Raw genomic sequence first — 15,868 nt, forward strand, 5'->3', positions numbered from 1 at the left:
GACCAGCTCAAAGTGTCCCTATCAGTTTAGTCACTGTATGAAGAATTATTGGGGTATAATATGTCACAGTTTACTTTATTTTGCTCTCCTAACTTACAGAAATGAACTATAGTGTCCTGATCACACTAGTGAAAAAATATCAAATTATATCTGGTGTCTGAATAACTTTTGTTTTGACTGTATGTTTATTTATGGATTAATGTTTGGCAGCTATAGTGGAGAATGACATGAACATCAGGTGTGGTTGTGCACAGGATCACTGAGGTGTGTGTGTGTGTGTGTGTGTGTCTCAGGGCTGATGGCGTCTGGAGATGGAGGAGGTGTGGACTCTAAAGCGGAGCTCAGTGCGTTACTGGAGCAGTGGGAGAGGGAACAGCAAGCGGGATCCAGCGAGCTCCTCAACATACTGACTAAGTGAGAAACACCGAGACCCTGAACTATAGCCTCACTGAGACCGTTCTAGAGTCCACAACACAACTATAGCCTTTATATATAATAAATATATTATTATTATTATTATTTTTATTTTTTCTAAGAATTGCGATTCGATTTTGCATTTTTTTTTTTACACTAGACCATCAGGAAAAGTTAAATCATACACTTATACAGACTGTGCATGATGTATAAGATGAGTCATATTTACAAAAACAATTCATCACATCTTTCTGACGTTTATTTCAGAAGCATCACACAGTCCTACATTCTCTGACGAAACTATGTAATCGACAAATGCGTTATTTTAAGCGCCAAGTTTCTTTCAAAAGCTGATTTTCATCGCTATCGTAAGACATCAGTGTTCATGTTTGAACTTTAAACTTTTATCCAAGTACTTCTATGATCATTTGAACTATTGTATTACAGAAATAATGACACTGTGAGGTTGAAAAGAGTGTTAGTGAGGCGGTTTCATGACGACTCTCTCCGGGTCAGCGCCAGCACACATCTGAATGTTGCGATATGATTTGTCAGGTGTATTAGACAGACGGACTGAAAGATTGTGTGTGTGTTTGAATGGAGATCACAGTCTTTTAAAGATGAGTCGTGCAGCTCTGCGGTCTCATCTCTCTCAGCGAATGAGCAGAGGGCTTTAGTGCTTCAGTCTCACGTCTCCTCCGCGCACACTTTACGATATTACACCACTCAACACTCATAGATAACGACACACTTCATCCTCTGTTGGAACGAAAGTGGCTAACTTCTGTCAACCTCGTCTACAAGCAAGGGCAAAAAAACAACAATTGAATTTGAATATCAATTCTGGAATAAAAAAATCTATTTTAGAATCGTAAAAAAAGGATCGCGATAGCTAGGTGAATCTGTGTTCTCCCAGCCCTAGTGTTTTCCCAGCGGATGAACGATAGAAACATTGACAGCCAATCAGAATCCATCCTAATTGTTGCATCTAGGCCTATTTACAATTTAAATGAGTGAATGATTCAATGACTCACTCATAAAGTCTTCACTTGTTTCATTACTGGATGAATCAGTGTTTCTGAACGAATCTCTTGAGTGAATGATTCAGTGACAAACACATATTTGAACAGTCTCCTGTCGCCACCTACTGGTGTAACGAATCGGATGTCGTGTAACGACTGTTAGTGAAGCTGTTTCACATCTCTTCATGACGACGGCTCTCTCTGGACCAGAACACACATCTAGTGTTCCTGTGATCACAGGGTTAATAGCCAGAGCAGAGTCACTGTCACTGAGGAGTAAGATCACTGGTGTTCAGATCACCGTCATTAACAGTTAATCCTGCAGCTCTACAAGGCGGATACCCAACTCTATATACGTTCTGCAGGATCCTGCTGTCCATTGCCTGTATCTGATTGGACAGCGCCGCTTTAATGTCGTAATCTCACCTAAGGACCCGTTTAGTTAGATTTCACCAGAGGGAACGTTGGGTTATGCAACAGACGAGTGCCTTCACACAGTTAACGAGCGCTTCATATCAGCCTTGATGACCAATATGCAGACGGTTATTAATCTATCAGATATCGGCCGCCGATCTCCACAAGTGTGATGCATCATGGGTAGTGTTGGCTGTGTAATGCATTACCAAGTCATTAATTACTGTCATTTATTTTACGTTGACTCTCCTGTCATTTGTTCTCCATTTGAAACATTAGACTTTGTAAATATATTTTGCCTTTTGTTATTAATATCACTGCTGTTATTATAAACTAAGATGTAAATGAGTTCTAAGTACATTAAAGTAGCAATGTTTGTTATTCAGGTGGTTTACAATGTTTATGTATTCTTTCTTTTTGTGAGTGTGTTAGAATTATTTTTACAGTATTTTTTTTTGTTAGCTGTTATTTAAAGACACCTTTGTGACGGCACGTTATTGCACTCTTTTGGACTCTTAGTTTTTCATGTAGAAGCACTAGTGAAGTTACAGAAATAACAAGTGTTAAAACAGTTTGTTGAGTTCAGTGCTGTTATAATAGTCAAAAACAGAAATAAAACAAATATCAGTTCTGTACATCGTTTATCATGGAACATAAACATGCTAATAATCAATATCAGTTATAAAAAAAACAAACAATATCGGCCGATCACTAAACAGAACAAACACAGATTAAAGATGTTTCTAAGTAAGTAAATGTGTCTAATTTAAGGTATAGTTCACCCAAACAATTTATTTAAATAAATTAATTTGCATTTGCGTTCCAAACCTGTAAGACTTTTGTATTTAAACAAATACTGTATATTTTAATTGTTAAATTATAAATGCAATGAAATTTAACATCAAAATGTAACGTCTAAATGTACCGTCTAACCTTAAAATGTATGTTGTAATGTAATGTAAATACTTTGGTCAGATCAAGAATAATTTATGCAGTTTTATATGATTTATGTGAAAGAATGAAGAGCCCGTCTCTATCCATGCTCAGCTGACCGAGGCGGATGTTAATTAGTACAGAAATCGACACAATTGACGATGTAATTCGTAGCTAATAATTAATGACGTTGTTAGAGTAACTCCCCAACGCTGATCACGGTGTGTGTTAGAGTAACTCCCCAACACTGATCACGGTGTGTGTTAGAGTAACTCCCCAACACTGATGATCACGGTGTGTGTTAGAGTAACTCCCCAACACTGATGATCACGGTGTGTGTTAGAGTAACTCCCCAACGCTGATCACGGTGTGTGTTAGAGTAACTCCCCAACACTGATGATCACGGTGTGTGTTAGAGTAACTCCCCAACACTGATGATCACGGTGTGTGTTAGAGTAACTCCCCAACACTGATCACGGTGTGTGTTAGAGTAACTCCCCAACACTGATCACGGTGTGTGTTAGAGTAACTCCCCAACGCTGATCACGGTGTGTGTTAGAGTAACTCCCCAACACTGATGATCACGGTGTGTGTTAGAGTAACTCCCCAACACTGATCACGGTGTGTGTTAGAGTAACTCCCCAACACTGATGATCACGGTGTGTGTTAGAGTAACTCCCCAACACTGATGATCACGGTGTGTGTTAGAGTAACTCCCCAACACTGATCACGGTGTGTGTTAGAGTAACTCCCCAACACTGATGATCACGGTGTGTGTTAGAGTAACTCCCCAACACTGATGATCACGGTGTGTGTTAGAGTAACTCCCCAACACTGATCACGGTGTGTGTTAGAGTAACTCCCCAACGCTGATCACGGTGTGTGTTAGAGTAACTCCCCAACACTGATGATCACGGTGTGTGTTAGAGTAACTCCCCAACACTGATGATCACGGTGTGTGTTAGAGTAACTCCCCAACACTGATGATCACGGTGTGTGTTAGAGTAACTCCCCAACACTGATGATCACGGTGTGTGTTAGAGTAACTCCCCAACACTGATGATCACGGTGTGTGTTAGAGTAACTCCCCAACACTGATGATCACGGTGTGTGTTAGAGTAACTCCCCAACACTGATGATCACGGTGTGTGTTAGAGTAACTCCCCAACACTGATGATCACGGTGTGTGTTAGAGTAACTCCCCAACACTGATGATCACGGTGTGTGTTAGAGTAACTCCCCAACACTGATGATCACGGTGTGTGTTAGAGTAACTCCCCAACACTGATCACGGTGTGTGTTAGAGTAACTCCCCAACGCTGATGATCACGGTGTGTGTTAGAGTAACTCCCCAACACTGATGATCACGGTGTGTGTTAGAGTAACTCCCCAACACTGATCACGGTGTGTGTTAGAGTAACTCCCCAACGCTGATCACGGTGTGTGTTAGAGTAACTCCCCAACACTGATGATCACGGTGTGTGTTAGAGTAACTCCCCAACACTGATGATCACGGTGTGTGTTAGAGTAACTCCCCAACGCTGATCACGGTGTGTGTTAGAGTAACTCCCCAACACTGATGATCACGGTGTGTGTTAGAGTAACTCCCCAACACTGATGATCACGGTGTGTGTTAGAGTAACTCCCCAACACTGATGATCACGGTGTGTGTTAGAGTAACTCCCCAACGCTGATGATCACGGTGTGTGTTAGAGTAACTCCCCAACGCTGATGATCACGGTGTGTGTTAGAGTAACTCCCCAACGCTGATGATCACGGTGTGTGTTAGAGTAACTCCCCAACGCTGATGATCACGGTGTGTGTTAGAGTAACTCCCCAACGCTGATGATCACGGTGTGTGTTAGAGTAACTCCCCAACGCTGATGATCACGGTGTGTGTTAGAGTAACTCCCCAACGCTGATGATCACGGTGTGTGTTAGAGTAACTCCCCAACGCTGATGATCACGGTGTGTGTTAGAGTAACTCCCCAACACTGATGATCACGGTGTGTGTTAGAGTAACTCCCCAACGCTGATGATCACGGTGTGTGTTAGAGTAACTCCCCAACGCTGATGATCGCGGTGTGTGTTAGAGTAACTCCCCAACGCTGATGATCGCGGTGTGTGTTAGAGTAACTCCCCAACGCTGATGATCACGGTGTGTGTTAGAGTAACTCCCCAACGCTGATGATCACGGTGTGTGTTAGAGTAACTCCCCAACGCTGATGATCACGGTGTGTGTTAGAGTAACTCCCCAACACTGATGATCACGGTGTGTGTTAGAGTAACTCCCCAACACTGATCACGGTGTGTGTTAGAGTAACTCCCCAACGCTGATCACGGTGTGTGTTAGAGTAACTCCCCAACGCTGATCACGGTGTGTGTTAGAGTAACTCCCCAACACTGATGATCACGGTGTGTGTTAGAGTAACTCCCCAACGCTGATGATCACGGTGTGTGTTAGAGTAACTCCCCAACACTGATGATCGCGGTGTGTGTTAGAGTAACTCCCCAACGCTGATGATCACGGTGTGTGTTAGAGTAACTCCCCAACACTGATGATCACGGTGTGTGTTAGAGTAACTCCCCAACACTGATGATCACGGTGTGTGTTAGAGTAACTCCCCAACACTGATGATCACGGTGTGTGTTAGAGTAACTCCCCAACACTGATCACGGTGTGTGTTAGAGTAACTCCCCAACGCTGATGATCACGGTGTGTGTTAGAGTAACTCCCCAACGCTGATGATCACGGTGTGTGTTAGAGTAACTCCCCAACACTGATGATCACGGTGTGTGTTAGAGTAACTCCCCAACACTGATGATCACGGTGTGTGTTAGAGTAACTCCCCAACACTGATGATCACGGTGTGTGTTAGAGTAACTCCCCAACACTGATGATCACGGTGTGTGTTAGAGTAACTCCCCAACACTGATGATCACGGTGTGTGTTAGAGTAACTCCCCAACACTGATGATCACGGTGTGTGTTAGAGTAACTCCCCAACACTGATCACGGTGTGTGTTAGAGTAACTCCCCAACGCTGATGATCACGGTGTGTGTTAGAGTAACTCCCCAACACTGATGATCACGGTGTGTGTTAGAGTAACTCCCCAACACTGATGATCACGGTGTGTGTTAGAGTAACTCCCCAACACTGATCACGGTGTGTGTTAGAGTAACTCCCCAACGCTGATCACGGTGTGTGTTAGAGTAACTCCCCAACGCTGATCACGGTGTGTGTTAGAGTAACTCCCCAACGCTGATGATCACGGTGTGTGTTAGAGTAACTCCCCAACACTGATCACGGTGTGTGTTAGAGTAACTCCCCAACACTGATGATCACGGTGTGATGGACTGTGACATGTTTTGTAATGTGCAGCTTTTCCCAAACTCATTCATATTCAGCCAGAAGTGACGTGTTCACACAGATGCTGTGCTAATGAATGTAAATGCATTTTAACAAATTATCTATGTCATGAACTTTAATTTAATATGCTGTTATTAGTTCAATAACTAATCGATTAAGAGCAAAAACATAATGTATTCCTGAATGCCACTCCAGTGTTCATATGTCAGAGATTGCTAATCCTCATGTGGATCTCTCAGGATCTCGGATCTGGTGGAGCGGGAGACGGAGGAGTATCATAAAGCCGACCCGGACCCGTTCGATGACCGTCATCCAGGTGATCCCGCACCTCACGCATCATCAGGGCTCCACATTAGGCCTTCTCATGCTTTTGACCGGGATTGTTTTTTGTGTTTGTGTTTTAAATATAATTTAGTCTGAATAATTTAGTGTTCAATCAGCTTTAATATATTTAAATCTGCATATTGCAATATCTGCACCTTTAGAGGGCTTTAATCTTATTAAATGTATGCTTCATCTTTCATTTAAAATTCCTAAATTTGATCAATAAATTCAGTTATTTAGGATAAAGCTTTATATTGCTGAAACAGAGCAAAAGCAGCCAATAACTGAAATGTAAGTGACTTCATTTGAACTGTTGAGTGAAGTGAGTGCCACATTTCCACTCGTGATGGTGTTCAGGAGAACGGCACTCGTCGTGTGAGATCGCTAAACATCTCCACATTTTGTATGTTTATAGGCCTAATGTTGTTAACCGAGTTTCTTTTGTGATGTTTAGATGTCTCCTCGAGAGGCTGAGAGCCTCAACAGCTCAACACTGTTACAGTAATACATCATCCACTGTCAATCGCAACTCACAATACATGTAATAACACCAGAAGCATTCTCTCGTTTTACTGATTCCATGGTTATATTTACTTATTGGCGTTTTAATCCGGCTAGTTGATCAGTCGGGCAAGTAAAGCTCTTCAGAAGCTCGACTGGTCCCGGACGAGCGCTAATGTGGAGCCCTGCTTTCATCATCAGTGTCGGGTGGAACATTATAATATTGACTTCTTGTTTTGCTCTAAGGACGGGCAGATCCAGAGTGCATGCTGGGACACCTGTTGAAAATCCTGTTCAAGAACGATGATTTCATGAATGCGGTAAGATTGGATTAGTTTAATTAATATTGTTAATAAAATTTAGTTTAAAAATGATATTGCCACTGATTGCATACTTGTTTTCCTAAAGTCCAGCTATATAAGATTGAATGCATAATCACAAGCACAATTGCATTGTGAATTGAATTGATACACAGCATAATGCTTGCACATGGCCCTGGCTACACATTTCACGTTTTCCGATTTCACAATTAATATTGTTAATAAAATTTAGTTTAAAAATGAAATTTTCACTGATTGCAAGTGCTGGCTTGTCTAGCACAATGATACATGCCTATTAACTGGGTGTGGTGACGATATCAAGTGTTGATCAATAGAGATTTTGCTGTATGGTGGTTTATATTGCTGTATGGAAGTGTGCAGCTTTCACTGGGCAGGACTGAGGATGGTTTCTTTTTTTCATAAAATATAAATATGCACTCACACAGACAACAGAAAAAAAGATGTAACTGATATAATGAATAAACTATATCTAATGAACAGCCCATAGGGGTGTAAAGCAAAAGTGGAAAAGGAGAGATGTTTGAGCCCACATGTCCCTCTAGCGCCCCCTACTGACGGGGCCTTGCAGGCTCAGCCCGTTCATACGCTGCTTCATCTGTAGGTGAACGTTTCTGCAAGTACATTGAATATATTTAGTTTGAGTAATATTGTAACACACTGGCATTTTGACAATTCTGTGCGTATTTGACCGTTGAAGGGCAATGAGTCACAGAAGAGGACATTTTAATAACTCTTTAATGTCAAGCACATCACAGTCTTTATTAAGTCACTCACTCTGTCAATAACTGTGCAGTCCTACCAGAAGATATATTTACTCATGATCAGCACTTCATATCGTCAGACCCGAGCTGCTGTACGCATATATCCTGATGTAAGATATCATTAAACCCCTGTAAATAAGCCTGGCAGTTACGCAGTGTTAACCCAGAATTGGCACATAAGTGTCTAAAAAAAAATACAATTTCAATCAAAACACAAAGTAGATTTTTTTTCAGATTTCTTAATTATTTTTTTGAGAGCTTTAACCATTTAAACCAAGTTGTTACACATTTTGCATTTTGGGTCGGAAAACATTTCGGTGGAAACGCGGAAAAAGGGCATGTGTTTGTGTTCTGATGTTGAGTGTTGCTTCTCCAGCTGGTGAACACGTACGTGATGAGCAGTCGTGAGGGCTCTGTGAACACGGCGGCCTGCAGACTCCTGCTGAACATCATGCCTGGCCTCGAGACCGCCGTGGTCTTCCAGGAGAAGGTACTGTGAGCCTCACTCAGCCCTGATCACCTGATCACACCGACAACACTGGTCGGATAGCTATCTCGTTTATCATTTTACACCTGGTCACATAAATGTGTTTTCGCAAAACGGATATAAATCCGATCTTCAATTCCCGCTCTATGTACAGATTTACGCGTTGGCTTGATGAATAGATCCCTCATCTGTGGTGCCATATCTGGCTATAACATGACATATAGCCTATAACATGCTCACATGTTTATTTTTAGCATTGTTGGGAGGAGGAAAGTTTACATATGTGGTTTTAACAGCCAGATGCGTTTACACTTGTCCAGTTTCGTCTGGCCTCCTCCTGATGTGGTTTGAGCGATCGGATTCAAATCCGTCTCGAATGTGTTTCCGATGGCGTTTACACCTGGTCTATTCACGATCGGATAGCCATCCAATCACAGAACACGCATGAAATTGCCAGGTGTACACAGCTTTATGGCTTCTGCTTCCTCGCATCTCAAGTGTGTGTGTGTGACAGGAGGGTATCGTGGAGCGCTTGTTTAAATGGGCCCAGGAGGCGGATCAGCCGCTCAGGATCTACGCCACAGGCCTGCTAGCCGGAGCCATGGAGAACCAGGACATCGCCGCTAACTATCGCGAGGAGAACTCTGTGCTGGTGAGGCCACGAATAATATCATCATAATAATATGTTTAATTTATATAGCGGCTTTCCCAAGCTCGAGGGTGCTTCACAATAACCAGTCTTCAGTGTACACATTTTTTTTTTTCGGGATTCTTTGATGAAGAGAAAGTTTCTCCCCCCACCCCCCCCCCCCCCAAAAAAAAAAAAAAAAACAATTCTTACTGACTCCAAACTTGTGAATGATAGTTTAATGTTACAAATGATTCTATTTCAGATAAATGCTGTTCTTTTGAACTTTCTATTCATCAAAGAATCCTGACTTTTTTTTTTTCTTTTTTTTTTTACGCAGCTGTTTTCAACACTGATAATAATAATGAATGTTTATTCTTGAGCATCAAATCATCATATTAGAGTGATTTCTGAAGGATCATGTGACACTGAAGACTGGAGTAATGATGCTGAAAATTCAGCTTTGATCACAGGAATATATGACACTTTACTGTATATTCACATAGAAAACAGCTGATTTGCATTGTTATAATATTTAACAATATTACTTTTTTATATTTTTACTCAAATAAATGCAGCCTTGGTGAGCAGAAGAGACTTCTTTTAAAAACATTAAAAATCTCACTGATCCCAAACTTTTGAACGGCAGTGTATATGTTAGATAAGGGTCCCTTATTTGCGAATCAAATTTAAGGCCATAAAAAGTCTTAAAGGTGCATTGTGTAATATTTGGGAGGATCTGTTGACAGAAATGCAATATCATATTCATAACTGTGTTTTCAGTGGTGTATAAAGCATAATGAACCATTATGTGTTTCTTAGCTTAGAATGAGGTGTTTCTCTCTACACACACCGCGGGTCCGCTTACATCGACATGTTTCTACAGTGGCCCTGAACGGACAAACGCGTTTTCTCACGATGTTGTTCTTCGTGTAAAGAAGCGAGCTAAAGTCAGCGAATAAAACACTGACACAAAGATGAACAAGTAACAATAATATTCACAATAACATCGTTTTACTGAATAATTAGGTAAATATAATTTCTAAATTTATCTTTTAACTGGCGACTCTCTGCTGTCTCAGACGACGACATCACTTCCGGTCGGCCACCGTAACTTCTGTTGGGTGCAGTTCACAACCTCACCACTAGATGCTGTTAAACTTACACACTGCACCTTTAAATGGTACAAGAATATAGAGATTGACCGATATCGGTTGCCCCAGCCTCGTCATCAGAGTAGAGATGTTGCAAGAGGGAGGGGAAGTTACTCTGATTCAAGAATTTAAAACAACGATGTGCATAGTTAGAGAATATATATTATACGCTGCAATACTGTCTATTTTGACTCTGTGATTAAAAAAAAAGCATGTTTGTGTGTCAGGTTCCTCTAATGCTGCAGAGACTGAGGGAGCTTCAGGAGAAGGAGTTGGAGAGCCGGAGAGACAGCAAGCGTCCGAGCAAGAGTCTGGCTCCTCTGCTCCCACTGGACGAGGAGACCGTGGACGGAGAGTTCGCTCCCAGCGTTCCCAGTGCTCTCCCGGAAAACCCGGATGCCGAGCCCGTGTGTGCGCTGAGGAATGTGGGCCGGTCCAACACGGGCATGAAAGGCCTGATGAAGCCGGCGTCGGCTGTGCCGCCGGAGCTGGAGGAGAGCGAGGGACCGGTGGAGGGCTTGAGGAGCTGGAGGAAGAGGGAGAACGGAGGGAAGGTGAAGCAGAAGCTGAACTTCTCCCTGCCGGAGCCGGAGCGCAACTTCAGCGAGCTGTCCAACAGCAGCTGGTCTGAGATGAGCCCGTGGGTCATCGGGAATAACTACCACCTGTTCCCGCTCACGCCGGGGATCGAGCAGAGACTGATCCTGCAGTATCTCACCCCGCTGGGAGAGTACCAGGAGGTAATGCCACACACACTCACTGAATCTCACCCCGAGGTCTGGCTCCAAGGTATCTTTAAGCGTGTTAGTAGGGACTGGAATAATAGAATTTATTAAATTATAAATGACTGAGATGAAATGCCTGTGGCTGACATTTAAAGCAAGAAAGTGATCAATTTGTGTTTCAAGTGGACGTTTAGGAACTGCTTCTGTGTAAAGTGTCTGATTTGAAAGAACTAAAATAAGTGATGACTGGGTGGTCTCCCTTTTTTAAAGGCATTTTCACCCTAAAATAAAGGCATTTTTGCACCCCAAGTTGAGTGAAAGTGCTGTGTTTGTGTGTGCAGTTGTTGGCCGTGTTCATGCAGCTCGGTGCCCGTGAGCTGCTGATGCACTACATGGACCTGAAACAGACCAACGACGTCCAGCTCACGTTTGAAGCCCTGAAGGTACCAGACACACATCACACACTCCAACTGTGTGTTTCTCATGATCAGAAAAACCTTTTGATCTCAAGACTTATGCTTCTTATTAGTTTTGAGATGTTTGCTCATTCTCGCGCCTCTCTCTGTGTTTCAGTATCTCGCATCTCTTCTCCTCCATAAGAAGTTTGCTGCCGAGTTTGTTGCACACGGAGGAGTGCCGAAGCTGCTGGAGATCCCTCGGCCCTCGATGGCTGCCACCGGCGTCTCTCTGTGCCTCTATTACCTTGCGTACAACCAGGACGCCATGGAGCGGGTGAGGTGGTGTCACGATCGCAGGCTTTAACCTGGGGTCCGTTCTTCGTACGTCGCTAACTCACTTAGCTGGATTTGATTGTTGGCGATTTGGCATGATCTTGGATTGTTTGGTTCTTCAACGCTCTTCCTGGACTTGCTGTCATAGCAACATGTGCGCAAACTTAAACCTGCTCGGGAGCAGGCTTATTTCATGTTAACAGGATTAGATCCCGGCTTCATAAGCGGAGCTGATACGGGAAGTCCAGCGCAGCGCGATAGAGCACTTTCTGAGATATATATTTTTTCTCGTGATTCGTGAGATTGTCGTTTTTTGTCGTTTTTTTTTTTGTCGCTTTTATGTTTAAAAGACAGTTTTTTTTTTTATTATTATTTTTTTTGTTTTGTTTTTTGGCATTTCCAAGCCACTTAAGACCCAATGTTGTAAAGCAGTGTTTTTTTTTTTTTTTTTTAGGCTATCATAATTTTTTATGAAGATCATACAATCATGACCATGCCGATTACAGATGTCACTCAGGCTTCACTAACGTGATTGGTACCATAGACTAGGCTACCATAGACTGCCATCAAGGCCTCAATGAAGGGGATTATGTGAACAGAAAGGGGGTTCACAATGTAAATGTGCAGCCCAGTTACTATTGTGATTCTTAATATTCCAGATTAGTAATATTATATTAAATAAAAAAAAGACAGTTGACTAAAATCTTCCATATCACAAAAGTGAAAGCAAAATGGCCAGGATCTGTGCATGACTTAAGAATTTTCAGAGATTCACATGTATGCACATTATTTGAAAGTGGTAAGAAAAGTTCCACAATTAAATATCAAGCTCACTGTATTACATACACTTATGCTGATCCTAACAGAACTGCATTTTTCATAGGTGATTATGACATGTTCCTGCAGACAGGTGTTTTATGACCCCATTCCCTGACCCAAACCAGTTACAATGCAGCTCTAGCCAGGACAAGGGCACACAATGAAATGAACTTTGGCTAACTAAAGGGAAGATTTCAGTGTCTGAAAAGTCTGAGGGTTGCACACCTGACAGGGCCTGTGACATTGTTGGCAAATGTGCCATATTACACAACATTGCCACAAAAAAAAAAACACTTTTAATTAAATGTTTAATAAAAGACAAATATGCTTAGTTCCTTGAGTTTTATTTCAATTGTTCTTTGTAAAGAAAAGCCAGTGGTCAAGTGCCTGCAACAAGAGATATTAGACACATGCCTCATGCAACAAATAAAAAGGAAAAGTTGGCTATACACTGCCCACCTGTAGGCCTATGTCTCTCTGTGTGTGCAGACTCTTCTGTAGGCCTTTCTATAGATGTGGAATCCTGCAACTTATATTGCAGCCATAAAGCATACAAGTATAAATGAAGTAAAGTTATTTATGCACTTGCAGGTAGGCTAGTTCCTCCATATGACAGTTATCTGAGAGGCTTTATTCACTGTCCAGTGCAATGGAAACAAATGGACATTACAAAGTCTTATACTTTCTTTCCTTTGGAAAGTTAGAAAATGTCCACTTACTGCACATATTTCAGCCACCGCTTTCTTGGGAACAGATACAAGTGTTGGTGTATTATGTAAAAGTGCACAAAAGAGGAAAAAGTAATGTCATTACAATGAACTACACTTGGGAAAAATATTTTTACATTAACATAAGTTTATTAGTTTTCACTTTCACAAGTCAAAGCAATTCATCATTACTCAAGATTTAACAGTTGAAATGACTATACGGCCTTAATTTAATGCAGCAAAAAATATTTTACAGTGTAGGCTACTAAGATCTTTTTTTTTCTCAGCCTTTTTCTTGGTTGCTTTTATAAACAGAACACCATTTATTTAATAGTGCCTTTTATAAAAGAAACTATATAACTAAAAATTAGGCTACCATTATGTAGAATATTTTTGTACTTCACTTTTATTTGTTCCCATGTTCTAGTGTGGTGACTCTGACATTACAATGAACAAAGCTATTATGCAATTATTAAAATACAAAAATATAGGCTAATAAGTGATAAAAACATCTAACATGGCCACTTCTAACGGATTTAAATTGTCTGCTACTTTTTGTCAGCCCTCTCTCCTGGCTTTGGCAGACTTTGAGGTGTTCCTTGGCGTTTTGATTAAACATTAAAATTCCGAATAAACTTCGACTTAGTTCTTGCTCTGCTGAGGAGAAAATCTGAGCGCGCTCAGAGAATATCTAAAAGGCGGGCTCTGGCGCGCTCTTTGGCCACGCTGAACAGCCAATAGCAGCGTTGCTGATCAATGTTTCTACTATCGATACATATCCCCTTTTAAACTTAGCATGAACGCGCAATTATCTCAGATAACTCAATCCAGCTATACTAATCATATCCGGCAAGTGTGTTCGAAGAACCGAGTTAGCCAGATCATGAGTAGCACGATGATATCATCTTGGATGTCTCATTTGATCTCGGATGTTTTAAGCAACGTACGAAGAACGGACCCCAGGGCTCCACATTAACGCTTGAGTTTTATATTTTATATATTTAGATATTAAATTAAGTCACTTACATTTTAGACGCAATATTGATGGTTTTTGTTCTGTTTCAGCAGCGAAAATAGTTCCAAAACAAAGAACCGTAACACATCTCACAGGAACACGTAACCGTGTTTTCATTACTGAATGATGCAGCGTTTTGAACAAATTGGTTGAGCCAAAGATTCAATGACTCGTTCATAATCAGCTGTCTCATTCATGAATGAATCAGTCGTTTGAACGAATCGTTTGAATAAATGACTCAATGACTCGCTCATTAAGACGGTCCCCTGCCGCCACCTACTGTTTAGCTTCATGTTTAAAAGTATCATTATTTCCAACATTCCTTATTTGTTTGTTCAAATATATTTAAAATAACCTCATAACATTATTTAATACCGTTTTAATACATATTTTTCAATGTAAATTTTTCAGTGTAAATTTTTTTAATTTGATCAGCCCTACTTAGTAACAGCCCTATAGTGTCTTATTAATCAAATTGAATTTATTGATCAAAAAGTTGAGGGTGAGCAAAAAACGCACCGTTTTTTTTGTGTCCCTTTTGATGCAAATGAGCTGCTGCTCCCGGCACAGGGGGCGGAGCTACAACAGCTCGTGTCCTTTTACGTCACACAGACATGCACAGAAAATTAAAATTTTTTTTAGCCTTGTGTTCAAACCGGAGTCAGACAATGATGGAGAGACTCAAGAAGAAGAGACATCATGTAGAAGCAACAGAACATTTCTGAATGTTTAGTTGATGAATTTATGCAGCTTATGTGTAGTTATCTTCAAGTCATTGATTAGCATATTCTGTCTTGATAATCTATAAATCGTGTTCAGGGGGCGGGGTTTATTTAAATTCTAGGGTTGGTGATGTCACTTACCCGGGAGGAATGTGGTGTAGTCTCTACCAGCCGTTTGTTGTAGTCCTTAAAAAGCCATTTCTTTAAAAGTAAATATCTCCCTTTGCTTTGAGCGCTGTAACTTTGCAGATGTTGTTTATGATCAAACAGCAACATTACACACTAACTAAAGTTAGAAAAGTCAAATCATAATCAACTACCCCTTTAAAGGCGCTATAAGAAATAGTGTATTATTATTGCAGGTGTGTATGGTCTCCTGACTCAGGTGTGTATGCTCTTCTGTCGCAGGTGTGTATGCTGCCGCACTCGCTGCTGGCGGAGGTGGTGAGCTACACGCTGTGGCTGCTCGAGTGCTCCCACGCCTCCGGCTGCTGCCACGCCACCATGTTCTTCTCCATCTGCTTCTCCTTCAGGGCCGTGCTCGACCTCTTCGACAAGCAGGACGGCCTGCGCCGGCTCGTCAACCTGGTGAGCTCTTCTTACGGCGTATGAATCAATCAATCAAACTCTCAACCAATCAGAGGAGCGTGTGGGCGGAGTCTCATCTAGTGCACTGCACTCGCAACAATCAATCAGAAATCACGGCAAATCAGAAGAGAGTGTGGGCGGAGTCTCTGCTCAAGCTCACTGCACTCACAACCAAATGAATAAGCACATAATCAAATTCATAAATGTTACAC

The 15,868-nt window shown here is 41.6% G+C and overlaps 1 protein-coding gene across 4 annotated transcripts in view; it reads left to right on the forward strand.

Annotated features, from left to right (window-relative positions):
* dcaf1 (ddb1 and cul4 associated factor 1) overlaps positions 1 to 15,868 on the forward strand; it is a 42,884-nt gene that overhangs the window by 1,040 nt on the left and 25,976 nt on the right. For all 4 annotated transcript variants that reach the window (XM_081348147.1, XM_081348146.1, XM_081348148.1 and 1 more), the window contains exons 2-10: positions 294 to 414; positions 6,393 to 6,469; positions 7,225 to 7,298; positions 8,457 to 8,570; positions 9,082 to 9,219; positions 10,577 to 11,089; positions 11,416 to 11,517; positions 11,648 to 11,806; positions 15,477 to 15,656. In XM_081348147.1, the coding sequence (XP_081204273.1) occupies positions 299 to 414; positions 6,393 to 6,469; positions 7,225 to 7,298; positions 8,457 to 8,570; positions 9,082 to 9,219; positions 10,577 to 11,089; positions 11,416 to 11,517; positions 11,648 to 11,806; positions 15,477 to 15,656 (1,473 nt within the window). In that variant the 5' untranslated portion in view covers positions 294 to 298. The remainder of the gene's footprint in view (positions 1 to 293; positions 415 to 6,392; positions 6,470 to 7,224; positions 7,299 to 8,456; positions 8,571 to 9,081; positions 9,220 to 10,576; positions 11,090 to 11,415; positions 11,518 to 11,647; positions 11,807 to 15,476; positions 15,657 to 15,868) is intronic.

Source organism: Scardinius erythrophthalmus (genome assembly GCF_964197995.2).
Source record: "Scardinius erythrophthalmus genome assembly, chromosome: 20".
In the NCBI taxonomy this organism is placed as follows: Eukaryota; Metazoa; Chordata; class Actinopteri; order Cypriniformes; family Leuciscidae; genus Scardinius; species Scardinius erythrophthalmus.